The sequence below is a fragment of the Atractosteus spatula genome, chromosome 2 (assembly GCF_055471065.1).
Source record: "Atractosteus spatula isolate fAtrSpa1 chromosome 2, fAtrSpa1.hap1, whole genome shotgun sequence".
Classification (NCBI taxonomy): Eukaryota; Metazoa; Chordata; class Actinopteri; order Semionotiformes; family Lepisosteidae; genus Atractosteus; species Atractosteus spatula.
Genome location: NC_142707.1, coordinates 19,495,831 through 19,518,234, shown reverse-complemented (window position 1 = coordinate 19,518,234; position 22,404 = coordinate 19,495,831). Strand labels below are relative to the sequence as shown.

At 36.4% G+C, this 22,404-nt stretch overlaps 1 protein-coding gene across 1 annotated transcript in view; it reads right to left on the bottom strand.

The window, feature by feature from the left end:
• The window catches only part of emilin1b (elastin microfibril interfacer 1b), a 50,119-nt gene that overhangs the window by 3,221 nt on the left and 24,494 nt on the right, over positions 1–22,404 (bottom strand). Inside the window, exons 2-7 of the mRNA XM_088908788.1 lie at positions 12,760–12,885; positions 7,886–8,100; positions 5,581–7,662; positions 1,760–1,876; positions 842–859; positions 156–290 (exon numbers count right to left, since the gene is read on the bottom strand). Of these exons, the coding sequence (XP_088764914.1) occupies positions 156–290; positions 842–859; positions 1,760–1,876; positions 5,581–7,662; positions 7,886–8,100; positions 12,760–12,885 (2,693 nt within the window). The remainder of the gene's footprint in view (positions 1–155; positions 291–841; positions 860–1,759; positions 1,877–5,580; positions 7,663–7,885; positions 8,101–12,759; positions 12,886–22,404) is intronic.

The following is a 22,404-nucleotide window of genomic DNA, read 5'->3' as shown; positions in this document are numbered from 1 at the left end:
GAAAATAATACACAGAAATTAAAGTCAACATATATCTGTGTGTGTTTACTGCGTGCTGCAATATTTTTTCAGTCCATGCAAGCTTGATTTTTAAGTTTTAATTTTTTTTTCTTTTGGACTCCATCACCTATTTAATCCCCTTGAGAAAAAAATACCTGTTGTAGGGTCGTAAAAACCTCCGTCGTTCACTAGTATCTTATCAAAGACAATAGTTCCAGAATTAACCAGGTTATGTGTCAGGCCAGCTGAAAAGGACACCTGTGGAGGACGTGCATCGACACCAGGAAGACCTAGAGAAAGGAGGCGACATGGACACTGGCTTACTGAAAGACCTACTGTACAAGATGTGTAGTTTGTCAGAGTACTGACACAATGTCCAGAATATGGCATACAGTAGTTGCAAAAAATAAAGATAACAGGAAATTTCTGTGAAAGACACACACAATTTCCTGAGGCTGGACAAACAATCCTCAAAATCAAACCAGATTTCAAAAATTACAATTTCCTTCAAAGATAAATATTCTTTAAAAATCAAAGACACCAGATCTCAACAGGTGCTACGGCCTAATAAGAAAATCACTTTAATCAAGAAAAGTATGTCCAGGTGAAATGGATTGAGTGAGAGGCAGCACTATTATAAATATCTGAAAGCAGTATTAAATGTCAGCAAAAGGAAGATTTGAAATAGTAAAACATGGGTGTTAATATTTTAAATTCTACACATCACCTAGGTACTAAACGATGTTACAATTTAAGCAGAAACAGGTATTCAGTGGTATATAGATGGATATTTTGTGAAGTCATGCTCCATAAAGAGTTTTGGAAAGATGGCATACAGTACCTTGTTCACCTCTGAGGCCTGAAATAAAGAAAAGAAAAATTAATGCTTATTGTTTTATCATTTATTTGATACTGTTTGATATTTGATATTGGCACCACTTGTGCCAAGATAAAGTAAACTATGTTTTTAAGTGTTAGCTAATTATTCTTCAGAACAAGAGGTAATCTTTACTCAGTGGCATGTCACTTGTTTGGATAAAACTGCATTCCATTTTCATCCAGTATTTGCCGATTGCAGTTTGAATCAAATACCAAATAAATCAGCCGATCACCTGATCAACAATACCGATTTCATATTCAGTACCTTCAGTGCCCACTGTCAATATACTGTAAGTTCCTATTTTATATGAAGTAATAACAAATGCTAGCCTGTGAATCTTGCTATTTTAGTTGCAAAAATGATAGAGAATTTCTAATTAACTTGATAAAATTACTGCTGAACAAACCATTACGTAATAAAATCAAATTGCAAACAAAGTTTAGTTGACTTATGATTCTGACTTAATCGAGGGCTTTTTGTGACTATCAAAACCACAGTAAAGCCAATTTCATTTCAAATTGTATCACATTAACTAAATGTACAGTGGATTTGCAGTATAATCAGCAAAAGATGCAAGAAAGAATTATAAATACTTTTTTACAACAGCTGACCATCTATGGATATATCCAGCTATATACAGTATATATATATATTACAATATACAGTATACTACAATATTGCAATATTGGTACAACATTAATAGGGATTGTATTCAGTTACAGTAAAATACAAAGAATTTATGGCAGTTACATTTATCTTATATTGTATACAGCTGTATTTGTTAACTAGTATAATGGGCCATACTGTACCCAAGGCATCTATGACTAGAGTTTGATGGGCTGTCATGTCCTAGGAACTATGTGAAGTAAGGACACACACCTGGGGGACCTCTTTGTCCTTCTGGGCCTGGTCTGCCCACTGGCCCTTCTCTGCCTGGAGGCCCATGTACCCCCTGAAGACCCCTCTCTCCCTTGGGACCTGGTGGCCCTGGGAGACCTAATGAAAAAATATAAGACCAGTGATATCACCACAGCTGAATTTATAAAACTGCTGTCACAACAATTTCACAATGAACACACTATTCACTTTAGTGGAATTACTATTTTAGTGAAATTTTGTAATTTCACTGATGGGAAGCCACATTCTGCTTCTTTTAGATATCTTTATAATCCAATGTAAGATACTGACTTTGGCAAGATGGTGATTGTGACTAGTAAGGTAAATAATAAGGCACTTTAAGCAATGGAGAAGATGTTAGAAAAAAAATGGGAAAAGTATGGTGCATTAAGAGACTAGTCCTTTTAATGTTAAGCTTTTGCCACCCCAAAACCATGTAAGCAGTCTATGTTGGTGATTGATCAGTGGACATACAGTATAAGATAGTAATGCAAGTTAATGACAGAATTTCAATAAGAAACTCGGCCATCTCTGTCAGATATACTTTTAGCTTGTACTGTAGCTGTCAATATCCTTTTATACTCTCATGGATTCACCTGTGTAGGGTAATAGATTTTAAACCAATTAAACATAAATGTCTCAAAACTATAAATTTGTTAGTTTCTCAGAGATTATTGTGGGATGTAAACAACACCTGATGCAGTCTGTAGGTGATTTTATGTTGATATCTTTTTATTTTTCAAGAGATGTATGCTTGCTGACAATACTGAGACCCTAAGGCATGTCAAGTGCTTACTTGGAATCATTTTGTGTCCAGGTAAGATTGGCTGTGTATGACAGGTAAAATGGCAGATGTGATGTGATATGCTGGCTAGCATAACTGAATATGCTGCTCTACTCTGCATAAAAACGTCTTTAAAGTTCAGAATGCAAGAGAATGGAGTGGACAGTTTAGGTATGTTGTGTTCATCTTAGGGTTGGAACCTGATTTAGTAATAAAATTAATTTAATTTTGCTGAGTGAATAAAGATGAATGATTGTGGCAATTAAAAATCTGTTTCACAATCGGTGAACATAGTGAAGTAGAGGCATTCAAATGGTTATGCTATAAAGTAACTATTAAAAAAAGGTTTCATTGTCATAACATGCATCAAAATTTACATGCATGCAATCACAGGCACTTAAGAACAGAAAATCTTAAGTTCTTTGAATAGCACTAAGGCCGATGTGTTTGGACACTGTATTTATAAAGATATTTAGAAGTACTATGACTCATACTTAACTCATATGATTTACTTATCTAGAAATTACAGGGTATTTCCTAATGCTTAGTAATCTGTAGGTGCAATCCTGGTACTTAGTTCTAATGATTCTACGGAAGTCAGTAATAACAGATCCATTACTATGTTTGCAGCTGTGTCCAAAGTTTCTAAACATCGTAGCTAAACAGCTGGATGGCATGTTCAGAGGATGAATATAATTTAAACACCTAAAGCAGTTTAGGTTTAGACCAAAGCACTTCACAGACACTTCTAATTATTTCCTCACAGAGAGAATAACATCTTTCCTTTAAAGTTTCCCTTTATCCTTTAGAAAGGATATAATCTCAGCTTAACAATGCTTAACCTTTGGGTTTGAAAGTAGAAACTTGTGCTACAGTTTAAAGTTTTCTTATTTATGTAAAATAATGCATCAAAATAGGCTTTAGAATGGATGAAATTTACTGAGTATAAAACAATGTGAACTTCCTTTCAGAATTCTGCATTGTGTGTCCCCTATGGCACAGCACTAGAGGTTATTTTTTACTCTGTATTTTAATGATTTCCTTGAGGCTTATTCTAGTGCTGAATTATTAATACCATGGAACATCTTGTGCTGACATACAGATTAATGCTGAAAATATAGTTGAATGAGTAAACAGTCAGAATCTCATAAAACGTTACTAGCAAGCTAGCAGTTAAATTCTGTAATTTTTTTAAGCTTTTCCCTTTCTACATAATTTTCGGGGATTTGAGCCAAAATAATTTATTATGATTTTCTGAATTACATCATCTATTTATTTGTGGAAATACACATTGGTTTGGACCTACTGTAACACTTTCACTATTTGTACTATTAGTTTTATGCCCTAGGCAAATACATCTTTATAGTATATTTGTTATTTTGAAATTATTTTTTTCCTGGTCCTTTTCCACAAAAAGGTAAGCAACACAATGCTGTAATTTTGAAATAACAGGTGTAATCCTATAATTGGCGGAGACTAAAATAATAAACAAAGTTCTTAATACACTCTTTTCCATATTTAATTGCATAGCCATTCAAAGAAATTGATGAACGTGCTGAATATCGTTATCTCTCTTTGGATAGTAATGTATTTAGGGTTTTTGTTCCCTTTGGTGTTTTTTTCTGTCCTTAAAACCATTCTTTTTGTGCACCACTAATCAAACAAAAGGTGCACACTTCTGTAACATTTCTGTACCTATGACCACACAAAATCCATGTTATCATATACAGTTACAGTAAATGCCAAAATAAAGGAAACATTAGGGAAAATGAGGGATACAAAGTATATTGAAAGTAGATGCTTCCTTACAGGTGTGTTTCCTGAGTTAATTTAGCAACTATCATCCCATCATGCTTAGGATCATGTATAAAAAAAGCTGGTCAGACCCAAGAAAGGGATCATTGTTGGGGCACATTTGCCAGGAGCTTCAGTGACAAATGCTAGTCAACGTGATGATGTTTCATGAGGAACAGTGGCCAACATGATGTTGGCATGGACATGTGAGGAAAAAACATCAACAGTTAGGGGCAACTGTGGATGAAAGTGCATACTCCTCAACCATGATTGGTCGTGCATTGCTTTGATATGCAAGGTTAAATAGATGAACAAATCTGAATCAGTTGACTGGAAAGGTCAATCTAATGCATGAGCAGCATGTTTTCTTCATGTGCAGTCCATCAAGAACTTCACAATGATAGGGCTGCATCATAGACATCTTGTTACAGCTAAAAAAGGACTTTTGCTAATAAAAAGTGGTGCAAAGAACACAGACAAAGAACAACTGTTAGATGAGTCATACTACACCCTGTTTCTCAACAAGCAGACAAGAACATGTGTGGTGCACACCAAAAGACGCCTACAGGCTTTAGAGTTTGTTTCCCATGGTGAAGGGTTCTGGCAGCTCTGTTACGATGTGGGGGTGCATTTTCCTGGCATGATTTAGGTCCACTCAACCCCTTAGAGGGCAAGATAAATGCCAATAAATACAAAACCGTTCTGATCATGTTCATCCTATGGTAAAGCATTTCTATTCTGATGGGAGTGAAATCGTGCCCCCATCTTCCCCAGTCTTGCCCCACTGGACAATGCCCCCAACCACAGAGCATGAGTGGTCACTGAATGATTTGATGAGCAACGATGTAAACCATATACTGTACCATGACCATCCCAGTCACCAGATATCAACTGAATAGAACACTTTTAGGAGGTTCAGAGGAATGTATGGGTAGTGCATGAGACAGTGTTTTTTGCCACCATCAACAAAACACCAGATTATCGAATTTCTCATGGAAGGATGGTGTTGCATCCCTGCAGTAGAGTTCTAGACACTTGTAGATTCACTGCCAAGGTCCATTGAAGCTGTTTTGGCAGCTTGTGGTTTCCCAACACCTTATTAAGGCACTCTGTGTTGGTGTTTCCTTTATTTTGGCTGTTACCTGTACTATATATACATTCTATTTACAAAAGTGTTTTGCTGCTGTTCTGCAACCCCATTATATTAAAAATATAATATACTCACCAATGAAGTCCTGACTTGTGAAGTTATTGAACTCATTGAATATGTAGAGCATAGAAGAGTTCAGGATTTTCAGTTTCCGATTAATCCCATCCAACTCTGTGCTCTGAATGATGTCAAATTGGGCACTGTGACTAGTCACAGTGGTGTTAAGCTTACTGACACAGTTCCAGAGACTGGTTACATGCTTATTTAGACCATCCTTGATTTTCTGAAGGCTATCTGAGACAGAGTCCAGTTTTCCGCACAGGTTCTCCATTTTTGTGATCCTTTTTTCCAGTGCATTTGATGACTGCTTGCAGTCACCCATTTCTACCATGAAATTGTTGCCAAACCGATGAATCTCTTTACTGACATGGTCGAACCTCCCTTTGCTGTCTTCAATGTGCTCGCTGACCTCCTGCTGAATTTTATCAATCTCAGAGATGATTTTATCTTTAGTGTTGCTCAGGTCATAAATGACACTACTATGCGTTTGTATTGTGTGTTCCAGGCCTTTGAGAGTATCATTAATTGAACTGAATGTCAGAATAACCCCAGAAAGCTCTCCTTGAATAGAATTGAAGTTGGCATTGGATGGCCCACTGACACTGTAGCCATCCAATGGTCTCTGCTCATCACCAGTGGGCTTATTTAACATGATCTTACACTGTCCACTGCATTTCTGTACCTCTTCCTTTAATTTTCCAACCTCCTCCTGTAAGGTTGAGCACACTTGAGAACAGGTTGTTTCATCAGAATCAATTCGATTTCGTAGGTTATTGAGATCTCTGTTCCACATATTAAAATTGTCATTGGTTTGGTTCCTCAGTGACATCAAGTCCCCTTCCAGGGAACTGCAGACATCACAGTTCCTAGACGTGACCTCCAGCGTATTTTCCAAGTCTTCAATATCATTAACTATCCTGTTGAAATGCTCACCATTCTCCCCTGTTAAAGCCTTTATTTTGCGGATCTCATGGCTGATACCCACAACTTTGCCAAATAAAGAATCTCCTGACACTGAAAGGTCCTTTATCCTATCGTTAAATTTGCGTATCTCTCCTGTATTCTCAATGACCTTCCACTCCAAAGTCTTCACTGTGTCAACTACTTCATCTCCTGTCCCTGAGCCACTGCTGCTGGTACAGGTTTTGTCACAACTATTTACCGCAGAAGCCAGTGAATCATTCAGGTTAGAAATCAGGTTTTCAAGTTCCTCAAGGTGCTCTTCATTAGCATAAACTGAGTCCTTTAAACCACTGACATCAATCTCTAAGTCAGAAATCTTTTTTCGGTCATCATCAAAATGAGTAATGAACTCATGCCTTATGTCACTTAGCTCCCTATGGAAATAGTCTTTTAGATCGTTTTCAACAGAGGCACACTGTTCTTCAGCTCTTTTTTCTGTGTTGTTCAGCCGTTCTTCTAGATCTTCCACATAGCTTCTGATATCATTTTTATTGTCCAGATGACCATTCACAATGTTGTAGGTCTCTGATATTGAATCCATCTTTGTCTCAATATCACTGACTTTGGTCCTAAGATCAGTAACTTGACTGCAACAGCTCTGGGACCTGGACAAATTCTCCTGAATACTCTCAAAAGTCTGCCTGTTACGTTGGTCCATGGAACTGATTTGCTTCTCTAGCCTTTGGATCCTTTCATGGTCTTCCTGCTGCTTCCTCCTAAGGTCCTCTATTCCAAACTGACAGGTTGAACAAAGTTTTATTCTCTGCTCCAAATCCTTGAGAATCTCTGCTTTCAACTCTGTAAATTTCTTTTGCACCCTTATGTCAGTAGTGTCCAACTCATTGCCAGTTCCCTTTCCATTTGCTAAGTGATTGTTAATAATTACCAATTTTTCATCATGTGCCTGTGTGCGGTTGTCCAGTTGATCAAGCTTTGTCTGAATAACATCAATAGTGTCCTTCATCTCTGAGTCTGCAGCGTCAAAATGTGTGTTGCCATTTAATCCTGGCTTGCGTATCTCCTCCTGGAATTTTTCGTTCAGTCCACGCAAAGTGGACTGCAAATCATGGAGGTCTTTGGTTAGGCTCTGGATTTTGTCTTCTAGCTGTTTCACCTTGTCAGTGTCACTCCTACCTGTTGATAAGAACAAAGAACTGCCTTTTTAGTCTGCTTACAGGAAGCAAATGCTTCAAATAATATTTTACATTGAACAACAATGATCATACTGTTCTCTCCCTTGGCTCTCAGTACATACTGTATCACATCCACAATTTTCAATATTCTGAGTATTGTAATTAGATAGTACTGTATATATTAACATATAATACTAATGTAACTAAAGTATGCAGGTTTTTACCTTCTCCTCCAATTTGCACTGTCCCTGAGTTTGAGCCGGTCTGTCCTGGACGTTTAGGACGAGGCCTGGCAGTAGAGATCTGAGTCACGTGTGACTGTCCTCCACTAGGCCCCTCACTGCAGTCATCTCCAGAGAAACCATGACAACATTTCCATTCCATCTCTGTGACCATCTTATAGGCCACTTTATACCTGGGCCTCATATAGGTCCGATACCTGGAAAAAGAAAACATCAGAGGTGAAAGTATGTGTCATATTGCTTCAAAATGAACCAGAGCAACTTAAATGCGAAATTGCTGGTTGAAAACACTCTGGAAAAAGTGATGCATAACACTGCATAGGTATGTTTTAACCATTTTATTCATTTGATGTCTTTAGGTCCCATGTGGGAAATGTACTACTTCACATTGTTCTCTAAATGCATTTTTTTCTAAAGCTAAATCAAACTTTTAAAACTATAAAAACATTAAATTTAAAAAGTTGAGTGAATGAAAGAACCTAGCATTCCTAATTATTTTTCCCTAATGTAAAATACATCATCCAAGTAAGTGCACTGTAAAGCTCCAGTAAATGTATTCACCTTTGTATTTAAAATAGCAGCAAAAAAGTAAGAAACAAACTGAAACTGCCATCCAGCACTGTTTGTGAATCAATCCTGCTCTTTACAAATGTTGTACAAGGATATACATTTACACATATATATGTTCCTTGGGTATCTTTTGTAATCTTTTTTAAAACTGTTTTTGGGATAGAAGTAGTAAAAATAGCAACATAGAAAAACAATTAAGTTTTCCTCTGTGTTTCCCTCTTCCCATCCCAAGAACCAACCCCAAGTGGAAACCCCTCTCCCTTCCTCCCAATGCTTTACCCCTATACAGGTGGAAATCTGTTCCTTTCCAAACCACAGAGAACTGCCATAATTCCTATCCCAAGGAATGGGCTTAGTAAAACTTTGTTTGTATCTAAACATCAGACAGTCACTTCCTCAGCCCTGTGAAGCCATGTAAGCTCCATATGTACAAAGTCAAGAAAGGAAAGGGCCCACCGACACCGAGGAAAGGAATGTGGAAGCTGTAGGCGCTGAATGACCATCCTCTTAGCCACAGTGATATATCCAACCAAAGCCACCACCACAGCACAGATAAATCTAACAAGGAGCATTTATTCAGAGAAAGAAGCGGTGGAAAAGAAAAGAAAATTTAGCATTCTTAAATCATTTTCCCATATCCCAAAAGGACATTTTGCTTTGTAGCCTTTTTTTCAAACCTAAAAAAAGAATTTATTGCACACATAAAGCCTATAAATTTGCTTTCTGCTGCCAGCATGTATCATGCAAGCCTAAAAATAAATTAACATCTGTCTTCCATCTGTGAAATCTAATTGTTCCAATCAAGACACCAAAGAGCTGATCAAAGTGGTCATACTGTACAATGCTTAATTAAAAAATATACTGGTAATGGAAATGTCAATGTAACGAGTTAAGGGATTCTCTCTTCTGCCATAAATGTCTTTGTAGTTTGGGAACAGCATAATACTAGGCTGTAAACAATAACATTTTTGATGAAAAGCATCGTTAAATATGATTAAGAATCTGAAGCTAAAAACTTATTGCTTGAAAAAATATTTTTAAATTTTTGTTCTGTATTTGTATACTGTATATATTTTTCATGTTCTTCTAATAAAATCCCATGCAGACTGATAGTGTACTGAACGTAATTGGCTTTAATTGTTTGTAGATTCAGATTGCATGGTTAAATAGATTAGTCATTGTTAAGCAATTGTTATTGAGCTACATAACTGCATTCAACTAAAGAAATTCAAAATGTAATTCCAAAAATGTAGTCACGGATCATCATCCTTATATTGGATTTTATATTTCACATTGTAAGCTGTGTACTAACTTTGAAAACATATTTCACAGTAATAACATATCACAAACTCCCCTTATTTGAATAGCCTTGTTTTCATTTCTACGGGCTAATACTTGTCCATTATGAGGGAACAGAAAACAAGTAGTTACAGTAGGATAACACATTCACAAAGTAGAAAAAACAGAAGTGTTAGAAGTAGTTTATTTTTTAAGGTTCCATGTGGTGGTTTATTGTAGTTTAGGAATTCAGTGCCTTGCCATTCTTTATATAGTATAGTATGCGAGTCCAATCTGGGCTAATGAAATTAAACATTTCCAGCTGGATATGTGCATGCTGGCTGTCATTGGAAAATGGATGCCAAATAGTCATTCTTGACACAGTCTTCAGCCCTAACACGTTCTACCAAAACAACGACTATTCAAGATCATTTAAAGCTATACATCATCTTCTTTACCACTGTTTGCCTGCTGGTTCCAGAGTTACTGTAAGTTTTTAAATGGCAAACAAACCAGCTGTTTCTGTTGGCAGCAAGCTACATTCAATTTGGTTATTTTAATATGCTGTTCAGGTTTACATTACAAGGCAAAAGAATTCAACACTGATTTGTACCTTGAGCAAGGTAATTTACCCTAGTTACTCCACTACAGCCAGCTGTATGAGGACAAGCATTGCTGCAGGGGAAGTAGACTGACATCTCATTCATTGGGGGTCATATGCTCTCAGTCCAGTTAATGGTTTGGTATCCAAGATGAGCTCTGGCCCAATACTATGCTCTTTACAGACTATGTGTCAGGAACAGTTCTTTCCGGGCCCTATGCGGACGACACGATCCGGAATAGTGAAGACACAATAGGGAAAAATAGTCATGCGGGAGAAGGGTCTGGAGACGGGGGGCGTGTCCGAGGAGTGCAGGTGTCCAGGGGGAGCGAATCCAAGGCGAACAACATAAGTGTATATCCAAAGGGGAAATACAAAACGGGAGGCAGAGTCCAAGACCAAGGGATCCATCCAGAGTAATTAAAAACCAGAATTGGGTCGGGACCGGCGGGGCAGGGAATCAGGAACAGGAAACTAAAACCATAACGGAGCCAGACGCAGCAGGACCCTGGGCTCTCACGAAACGGGATTCAATGAGAAGCGTCGGGGTGACGCCTGCGTCTGGCTTTTAAGGTGGGGCGAGAACTAAAACAGGTGCAGGTAATGGGGCAGAACAAGGAAGGGCTGGAGCGCCCTTAAGAGGGGGAGTAGCGATCGTGACACTATGCCTTTCTTGCCCAGAGGATATTTGCAAGTAACCATAGGACAAAGCTGCCATGAATTATGGGTTTCAGTTTCAATTTGAAGTTGGTAGAGGCATACAAGGTTTTGATTTTATTCATGCACAGATGTTCTAAGTCAAGTGTTATTTCCTTCTAAGAAGTGGATCCAACTGCAAAGAATTAAAAGGAAAATAAAATGATGGGAAGTCTGAAGTATGTCTGGATAGTCACCCACCTACAGTATAGTTCACCAACTATGAACTGTGGTTCATTTAAGAATTTAATAAGTCATTGTGGTGGTTTTCATGTTTTAGAAATGAAAGAAGTTTGAAACGGTGGTAAATAGATTGGAACAGATTGAAACACCAGACCATTGATGTTACATGCAAACAAATATTTTTTGCATTAAAAGGGCAAAAGCCAGCAGTAGCCAGTAATTACAGTACATCATCATACAGTATGCTGTTAACAGGAATCTGTAAAGTATGGAAAGATGCCACCTTTACTGCAAATTTTAAAAAAGTGGCATTATGATCTGAACGCTACAAGATAGTGTTTTGGCATCACTGAATATAGAGTTTCATAGCCATAAACACAGTCAATTCAACAATAAAACTGTGATTTAAGTCTAGCTGAAAAACAAGCATTCTGCATGTTTTTATTGAAGAGTAAAGAAACACAATATATATCTAGTGCACCACAACCAGATCAGACAAGCAATTTCTCAGTGCTATAAATACCAGAGACTAGGAACTTTCCTCCTTTGACTTTGATGTGTTGAGTATATGATTCATGACAGCATTCATATCTATGTCCATATCCATATTAAACTCTACATGATCTACAGTAGCAAGGATTTGGTCAGAAGGTAGTAGGTACACAAGATGTAACAAAATACATTGTTTACCTAAAATATTAGTTTTCAAATATACCCGTCTCCCTAGGTCATCCTTCCCTGACCTCCTTATGGAAATGCAAAAATTAATTCATACAGTAATACCATTACTGCACCCTGTTTCTTTCTCTATAGAAGAGGAGGCTGCCACATAGTAATAATTGTTATTTTATAAAACATCATATTGTTTATAATTACTCCTGTATCATACTGTAACTATACATAATTCTCCTATGTAGCAAATCTAAACAAAGAGCACATTTGCTAGACACATTTAGTCTGCACACATTTAAGTAGAAAACAGAAACATAAGTCATAGGTATCAGAGGCCAAATCCAGTGTCAGGGAGGAATAAATGATGTCTTGAATTACATTATTTATTCCACTTTGAAAGCAAAGATGCTTTCCATTCTGTTAGGTCATCTATAATCAACATTTATTTATTTATTTATTTTAATCAACAGTGATTAAAATAAAAACTAAGCCTTTATAACTCTTATTTTTATTAGAATTCCAGCAATAGCTTTCATTTGCAATTTTTTTCTTATAAATGAATTTCTTACAGCAAACGTTAACACATTAATGTTCTGAAGCAAACTTGCAAATCTACATCTTGAATGAAGTAAACTGTACTGAGTATTTAAGAAATGGGTCAGATCATAATAAATCTGCCTTTCTTGAACGTCATTCTTGAATACCCATGTACGGCATATAAAACAAAGTCTTCAGAATTTTAAAATTTTCAATTCAGTCCCAATACGTCTCTATGTTGTAACAGTATACATTATGTGAGTTTTCAGAGAATCTGATATCACTTTAAAATAACTATAAGATATAATGGGCTACTCACGTAACCACACGAGAACACTGAACTTGTCCCCAGGAGCAGGGCTGGTAGTCTGGCTTCACGTAGGTCTCCACACCATCCTCAACAACACAGCTCACTGTCCGCGTAGCCACATACGCACACCAGTTTCTGTGAAAATAAACAGAAGTGCATAAAGGTGTTCAACAAATGTTTCAGAAGCAGTTTCAAGCTACATATATTACATGAAGGACACAATTATAGGCTTAATTAAGGAGCATTTTATTGTATTTACATCACACCTGCATAAATAAATCTTATCTGACTCCAGTTGACTTTTTGCTTGAAGGAATACATACTACCATTAACAAGAGCTGATTTCAGAAATGTTGCTCATGTACCATGCTGTATGCCTCAGACCCTTACTGTCAGAGCTGTTACAGTATCTGCTATGGCCATATCACTATATTTTTAAGGCTCATAGGTAGGGAATCTGGAATGGGATACAGTATGAGCCAAGAGAGTTTTGGCAGTGGTGTAATGTTATGTATTTGACTTGTTCTGTTTGAAAAAAAAAACTAAATTAAAAATTAGCTCACATAACATTTTTACATTTTCCAAATAAGTACTGTAATTTCTCATAATACAGACTTATAGTTACAAACTTGGATGGTGTTAAAATTTCTTTAATTGAATCAAATGGAATCAGGTCCTGATACCAGCTTGCTATGCAAGGAAACTTTAAAGCTGAATAATTCCAACCCCTGCAGTCAGGGATTGCTAGCGCGATGACATGGCATAGATTGTGGGATAAAGATTGAAAGGAACAAGAATGTCTACAGTAAACACATGAAGAAACTCTTGAAGACACTAAATTATATACTTTATGAATGGACCTGGATTTTTGGTAACCTGTATCCTTAAAATAACGCTGTAATTCTGTTAATAACCACAACTTCATGTCAGTTTAAATTATAGTCCTGTTGACACCTGATAAATTTAGAGTCCTGCCATTTAAAATTCCATTCCCCAACAGACCATCCCCCCACCTGTGTTACAATATTTTACAAGGAACACCTTTCAGAGCTATGGTTTATTTTAAGAGCAAGCAGTCACTACAGATTCTGGGAATGTAAATGTTAGTTCTGGCCATTTCATAATGCTAAAAAGCAGCTATAAAAGCATATAACATAATAGGAATTCCAGATTGTCACCCCCAGACAGCTGTTTTGACTTTTGCTGTTAAGTTTGATTTTTATATTTGTATATTAAATTTTAATCTGCATAGGTGGTTCTGCTTTCTAGGGTTGTGAAAGAACCAGATATAATTAATATTCTTATTTACTGTGTATTCTTAAAAGATGTTCCTTTTAAGTTATTTATAAATATGTTTCTCTGTAAAAGTATCTTGGGATGTCTTGCAAGAACACAAAGTGGGCTATTATATTTATTTCTGTGTCAGACATCTGAATTTGCAGAACGACCTATACTTCATGACACAAAGATTTCTTAAAGTCTGATGGAATAGTGGATTTTGATTGTGAAGACTTTTAAAGAAGGTAGATTCAATTTATAATTACAAACAGAAACTGGGTGAGTTTAGATGTTTCACTGTTTAAATAAGGCCTACAAAAAGGCCTGATTATACATATCTCACAAACATTTTGTCTACAGGTAGGTCTACAGCAGAGGGCATTTTTCTCTGATGCTTCACAATTGCTTGTATTTTTCTTTTGCTGGAAAATGTTTGCTGTGATGGAAGACACCTTGAACTGTTCTAAAACAAGAACTGGTCTGCTTTTTTTTCAGGTTTTGGTTGTTTTTCCTTCATTTTCAGTTAAACTTTGAATCACACACCATCACTTTCACAGCAAAGTTCGGCTATTATAAATCTACAAGTTTAGATTTCCATGCTGATACGTAGAAAGAAGAATAAACACAGCCTACACACATCTGCAGAAGACTCCATAGCTGAAACAACTTTCTACTTTAAGCATTTAACCTCTACATGTTCTTTTGCAGCTTGCATACTGATGAAGCTCACCACTTGATTCATTTGTAAATCTAAACAATTTAGTCTCCATGAATGATTATGGCTCACTATGGTCTGTGAATATGCCTTTTCCTGAATAATTTCCTGTATGTCCTTCACTTACTTTACCTAATGCATTTTAATTCAAACGGTCAAGTTCACAGAATTACGTTCTGGTAAATCTTTCATCTTCTAACTGCTTTCAGTTCAGTGTTGACAGGAAAATCTTCTAACCAACAATGTGTAGGTTCATATTGTGTCAGTTCCATATAAACCTTTGAAATCCTTGTATCATTTTATTTAAATTATTTGATGTAATTGACAGAATACATACTGTAGGTAATTGTAAATGTAATTTAATTTCAATGAAATAAAAGTTAAAATTAAAAAAACAGTAAATGTTTTTCAGAGAGCACGTTGATCCCAACAGTACAGGCCTTACAATCTGAAGCATGGGCAGACTGTAACCAAATGTTTTGAAATGTGTTACACAATGGATAAAACACTTCTAGGGAACTGGAGATGACTTGGGTGTATAATGTACACTGACAGGCAGGTTTGTTAGGTACAGGCTCTTTGCATGTAATTGACTGCCCAATCTGTGACTGCATCATACAATATGTGCGGACAATACTACAGTATTTAAAGCAGACATAGATGTTTTAACCCACAAGGAGACACATCTGACTGCCGCAGCAACATGAAAATGTGAGACTGCATTCACACAGGTATTATAATAGCAGTTGAAACATTGTGTTATTTCTATTTTTCAACATTAACAACATTGATCTTTACTTGTTTATTTGCAGTCAACGCATTTTGACACAGCTCCCAACTGTGAAATTATGAAATCAGCATAAAAAAATCCTGAGGTGTACGTCTACAAGGGAGGGGCACATATTGTAGACAACTGTAAGGTCAATGCTATTTCTACATTAAAGTATAATTTTCAATTTTGCACCTTCAAGTTCTAGAAAACCGACAAGACAGATAACACCTAGTCTCTACCTGTTATACAAGCATCAGAGCTTTTATTTCTGAATTGTTTTGCGTAAATTCCAAACATTATTTGTGTCAATGACTTGTTGTAGTTCACCCAATTCACTGCCTTAACAAATATAAAGCTCAACCCAATTAGGTCACGTTACTCAAACTGAGAAGTCAATACTCTGTCCAAATAATTGGTCAGTTTGCTGTTATTTCCCCATGTGAGGCCAATATTGTCTAACAAAAGGCAAAAGACTAAAGGATATCTTTGTCAGGACCTTGTGCTGAAATTGAAATTGAAAAAATTTGGTTAACACGATTGATGTGACAGTTTACAGGTATTTACTGCAGACTCTAAACAGTCTACAGAGAGATGTGATATACAGTAACAAGTCATTAGTGATAGAGAAGTAACTGTAGACTCTTACATCTATCACAGTTGATTGATAAACATTTGTCAGGATAGGTCTATGCTTTATAAACTGTTCTTCACACATTTAATAAGTGAATGCATTCCTAATTCCAAAAGTGTTTAAATCAAATCAAAGATAAAAAGAGCTACCGCTTAGCCCAGGCAGACAAGATAGTCCAGTGTTTTCACGCTGTATGGTGTCTGACAGCAGCTGTTTCCTTTAATGTAAAAATTCCTGATTTTGTGACAGTTTGAAGTTCACACAATTCCTTCTAAACTACAGTATTAAAGAAATCAGTTCACTGTAAATGTGATTATTATTTGAAATCCCTTTAGCTACTTCTGTGACAAACAGTAACCCTTTTATCTATAGAAATTCCATGTATTCCAGCTCTATGACCCCATGCCTATAAAAGGCTTTAGTAACTTCAGGACAGAATGATATAGCCTCCAGGATTGAAAGCACAGAGTCTCAGTAAAAACTGGGGGTGGTATAAAAAGAGTAAAGTATGATACATGATTGAAATTTAGTAACACTAATTGCACATTAAAGGTTGATACCAACAATTTCTGATTGACAGAATGAAATCTATTCATTTTCACAGCTTATATAGTCCGTATATAAAAATAAACTTACTGTATTTCTTCCAGTTCCAGTTAATATTACGTACTGCACTAACATAGAAATGCCACTTTATATTCTCTAATTCTAAACGTATTTTGATCTATCAACTTTCTAAAGCCAAGCAAAACCCAATTTCTCATTTAATATGTATTTTTAAACTTCAAAATCTTTATTTTAATCATTTATATGTGTGGCTAAAAAGTCATAATAAAATTGGACAATTCTAATATGTCTAAAAAGATGTGCACACTATTAGGTTTCCTACTACTATTTATTCACATAGAGGTTAGAGATGTTTCAGAATTTCTTTGATTTCCTACAACAACAAGGTAAATGACATTATAAGCAGAAATAACTAAGAGAATAATAATGAATACTAAGAGCGATTGAGGTCAGGAACAAAATAAAAGCAATAAAACAATTATTAATTGGGTTTTATTGCTACCTTACTCAGTTCCCATAACACTGCATGCCTTAATTCCCCTTCATTTTCACCCCAAATCATTAATTATGCTAGTCTAACCGATTATCCTGTGTGGATGTAAAATTACTGAATGTGAGGTTGTTAATATGACTGTAGTGCAGAAACAAACTACCACCTGAGTAGCAAAAAGAGTGAAAACCCAGGTGTGATAAGAAAGCAAGCAAGAAATGTTCTCTGGTTTAGCATTTTTTATCACAGTGCGACAATGCAGGACTGATCTGTGAAGAAGTGCAGGATTGTGCTCTGGAAATTCCAATGGCAGGAATGTCACAATGTGACACTGCTAGAGCTTTCACAGTCCATTCATTTATGGTAACAAGACTCCATTTGACTATGGTACTAGCATTTGACAAAGTGCATATGTACTGTATCAACCCAGATCTGAGGAAGCATATGAAGCCGTCCTGAAAAAGAACTGTAACATTTGGAGGATTCCAGGCTGCATGGAGAGTTGCCGCCAAAACTGAGCACTGTTGGGTGTTTTTTCTCTTGCGCACCATTTAATTTTGGTCATTAAAAAATAGGACAGGCATAGGTTTGCCAAAATCAGCAAATAAAGCTTAAATGAAACCTCCTTCCATACACAAGAACTGGCCAACACTGAAGGCTCATACACCTTATCCTACATTTTAAGGAAGATTCTGATTTAGAGGCATCAGTCATAACTCAACTGACACAATTGGATCCTCAGCCAAGCACATGCCCAGATTTCTGAACCTTAGGTTCTGTGCAGGATTACTATTAAAGCAATCAGTAGGATTAATTACTGACACAGTCTCATTAGGGTCTAAATCCAGCTCATGTTCCCTATCAGTGGGTGTACAGTTCAGCACTTGTTGAAGACTGCTTAAAATGAAAGGAACAGCCACAGCAAAGGAGAAAAAAAGAACACCACACAATTCACAACTGCCCATCCAATTATAACGTCATGATAAGACTGGTGATCACCGCCATGTAGCAATGTCACTCAAGATTTTGTGCTTCAATCCAGGATTTTCACACAACCATTATATTAATATCCATTCAATTGCTTAGAATTTTATACAATTGAGGGTTACAGGGGAGCAACAGCCTCACCTGGCAAGCAACAGGCGCAAGGCAGGATACACACTGGACAGGACTCAGTTCATCTCACTGCATAAACAGGCATGCATACACTCACACCAGTTTTCTCAGAAGCTAATAAACCTACCAGTATGTCTTTGGATTGTGGGAGGTAACCAGAGCACCCAGCAAAAACCCAGGAAGACACAGGAAGAACATACAAACTCCACGCAGACAGCACCCCAGGTCTGAAATTGAATCCAGAGACCCAGGAGTGCAAGACAGCAATGCTCATTACAGTGCCACCCAGTATATTAGCATATCTTAACCAATGCTAGCGACAGTAGGGCAAGTGGTTATTAATGATCCTACTACAGTGACAGAAGATTCCACCAATCTGAAAGATGCTTTTCTGCCAGTCTGAAGAGGCAAACATAACTAAGGACTATCTACCAATGTATGCCAAGGCCTTTGCATTTACTGATACTGATGCTTGATAAGTACAGTACCATATAACCCATCCACAAACAGCTTTTGAACCTCCTTGTTAGAGACATACTTGTAAATGTTGAAATACTGTCACAATCAAAACATATAGAACAAACCTAACTTACTTTGTGTTTCTAATTCTAATTTAATGTGATTCAGGTACTTTGAATCATTTACAATCTTGCAGCTATTGGTCTATTTCATGAACTACAGTTTCAGCATCTTCACAACTAAGAACTGTCACTAGCACTCTTATCGTAATGTCAGGCACACCGAATTCACATGCAGACATTAAGGGCACTAATGCTGTCTCTTAGCAGCATTGCTTGATTTACAGTTCATTTTAACACTGGTTTGCCTGTTAATATATCTTTCAACACTGCATCATATGAAAAAATATTTTGCAAGGACTTTACAGGATCTCAATGTACATAGGAGATGCAAGAAAGGATGTTTTACTGAGATGGAGTATCAGTTAGCCCTTTTAATTTAATTCAACAACCAAACCTCTTTAACAGATAACAACAATGAAATGTTCCATCAACCAGTGTAAAGTTCATCAAGTATTCTACACAGTTTAAACAAAATATATTTTTGTGACTTTGAGATGTTTTCATTTTCAGTCACAGCCTGAAACCAGGTCTGGCTTTGAAAACAAATTAGATGTGAAGGTTTCTCTTCTGTTTATAGGAAAACATAAATTCAAAAGAAGACAACTATCAAAAACAGAGAATAAACAAATCACATACAGTAGTGTGCTACACCTACAGTACCCCTCTACAATGTCCACCAGGTATATAACAATGTCTGCAGCAGCACATTTATAAGAAGAAAGAAAGAAATTAAATGCATACAAAACACAATATAAAGAATCACCCTCTCATTTTTATGCCCTACTAATTACATTTGATGTGATTTGAAGAGACAGTTGCCCTATTGTTTTGTGAAACAAAACACCCTGTCATTTTCTCAGCATTCATTATTATTTTATACCAAAATTCCCACCTCTTGGCAGTCATTACCCCCAAATTAATGTACTTATTTAATGTCACAGGAAGTATAATGATTAAATCCCTAGACATTACATCTCAAAATATGTGCACATTGATCTGTCAATATACCAAATTTCAGGCAGGATTCCTCACCTTTTGATTCCTGCCTGACCAAACCAGTAAATTGCTTTGTCTATATCGACCCAAGGACAGACAGTAGTAATAAAAGTGGAAACAAGTGGAAACAGTGGAACATCCATGTTGTAACTCATTCCTTTACAATATATTATATCAGTAGTTTTTCTCATTCAAAATAACTTAAATATCACAGCATCTACAGTAATTTGGTTTGCCGATGCTTTATGCCAAAACAAAAAAAGGGTAAACTGATTTTATTGCTACAAAAGATGAAGATAAAGATGTTCTGAAGAGGTGTGCTGACCACGCTAGATGATATCTTACTTTTTTTCTACAAAAAACTATGAAAAAGTAATACAGATCACGGATTTTCATCTTCCTCTAGACTATATACTATAGACAGTACAGTATGTTGTATTTCATGTTCTGAGCTCATCATACTTAAGTCATGAATTGAACTGTTTTAATGTAATCTTTTTTAACATACAGTACCTTAGGTATTGGTTTCAGAAATACTCTGCTTTAGGTCTATGTGGTGCCAAGTAGTTTAGAAAAAATGCTTTTTTTGGTTTCATTTAGTTTTAGGCATTATTGTTCCTCTGTGTCTGTCACAATAACTCTTAGGCTATTATGATGCAAACACATGGATGGGCAGATTACACAGTATCAAACACTACAATAAAAGCATTCTTAATTAAGAGGGTCCAACAGTATAAATTCCAAAAACCTAGCCGTTAAAAGAAAACACCTTAGCTCGACTAGAATGAAAAATAGAAAAAAGGTGTCTCTGGGGTATAGATTTCATTTGAATGCTTGCATTCATTATTAAATAGCCCTCTCCTCAGGTTATGTGAGATATACAAATTCGACTTTACGTACCAACCTCCCCTGGGTCCCATAATAATTTTTTTAAAGGAAAGCTTGCATTACATGCGTGAAACATACGTGCAGCAAGTTTCTCCTTTTAATGAATTGTGTGGAGCAAATAATGCGCTCTCCACCACAGGTCTGTTTTACTTCAGTTTTGCTTTTCTTTTATGCATGTGTAGTAGCTTCTGCATAATATCTTGCGCTTGTGAGTAACTCTTATTGCAATCATGTCAGGGAAGCATTTTATTTTTTTTATTATTTACCCTGTACTTTATTTTATGTTAAATGAAATGCAGATTTTTGATTAAAAAAAAATTTAAAAGGTAATACCAGTTTATTTTTTTCTGTACAGTAGGTTTTTAAGCGTATTCTTACACTGTACCTAGAGTTTAATCTAAATATAGGATTTAAAACCTTTTTTCATTCATTGTTATTTCATTTCTCTCCCCCTATAAAAACAGGGTAACTTTCCTTTCTTTCTGTTTCTTCCTCATGGGACTGCTAGTTGCTGCTACATTCTCTCTCTTGATCTTTTTTTCAAGCAAAGATTCAAATATTAAGACCATGGAGCTTTCAAATCAACTCAGGGATAAAGTTGTGTAAAGGCACAAATTAGGAGAAGGGCCTTAATTATCTCTTTCAGCATGATGAAGTTGATCATTTAAAAGTGGACAGTACTAACTGGTTAGGGATACCACCATGAGGACAATGGTGGCTTTAAAACAGTTACAGAATTCAGAGGTTGATTCAACCAGGGATCCTTTGCCTACCTAATGATGATTCTGTTTTAGTTGTTTTGCCTTGTAAATGTTTCCTTTCAAAACATTTATTGTCTATTTTGCATGATCAGACATCTACTTTATGTCATTTTAGCGTCTAAAGATCCTAATGACAGGCCCGTCTAAAGAGGGACTGTAATGACCACGGATCTACCATTAGAGGGCACCAAAGACTCCTAGTGGTTGTAAATAGCCTCACTGGGTGTCAGATAATCACTAGTACATTTACTGATGGTTTGAAGAATTGGTGTGTGCTTGGGTTAGAGAACAAACAGGTACAGTTTTTTCACTGAAGTCTTTTGTTTGCAGAAATGCAATGTAAAATATCCAAAGTAAAGCCTCCTGCATCTTAAAGCTATGGTAAAATGATGGAGTCTATAACATTCATTTCCCCCTTCTTTCTGTTTTGTCTTTCCAGCTGTTTTTCAGTCATTATTATTGTATTTGTTCTTGTCACAATTGTTATTAATGATTTAACACTCTCACTCTCACTCGTAGGACTCCCAGCCATCACACTCTCTTTGTCCTGTGTCACAGACAAATGGCCATACTACTGTACATTATCCCATTAACTTTGTCCCCCTTACCTTCCTCTGTAAGAATGCTTGGTTAAAACCCACACAAACTAAGTGTGACTATCTACACAAACTTATTATTTCCAACTGAATTTCCCATTCACCATTGTGTCTTAAAGTTAGCACTTAGTAATTCTGCCCTTTTGGCATGGTGTTCCATTTGGTTCTTATGGAAATTCCTTTTGCCTTATCTCTACAGCCAGGCTGTCACTCCTTCAAAAAAGTGTGTTGAGCCAAAACCAATCATCTCAATATAACTAGGA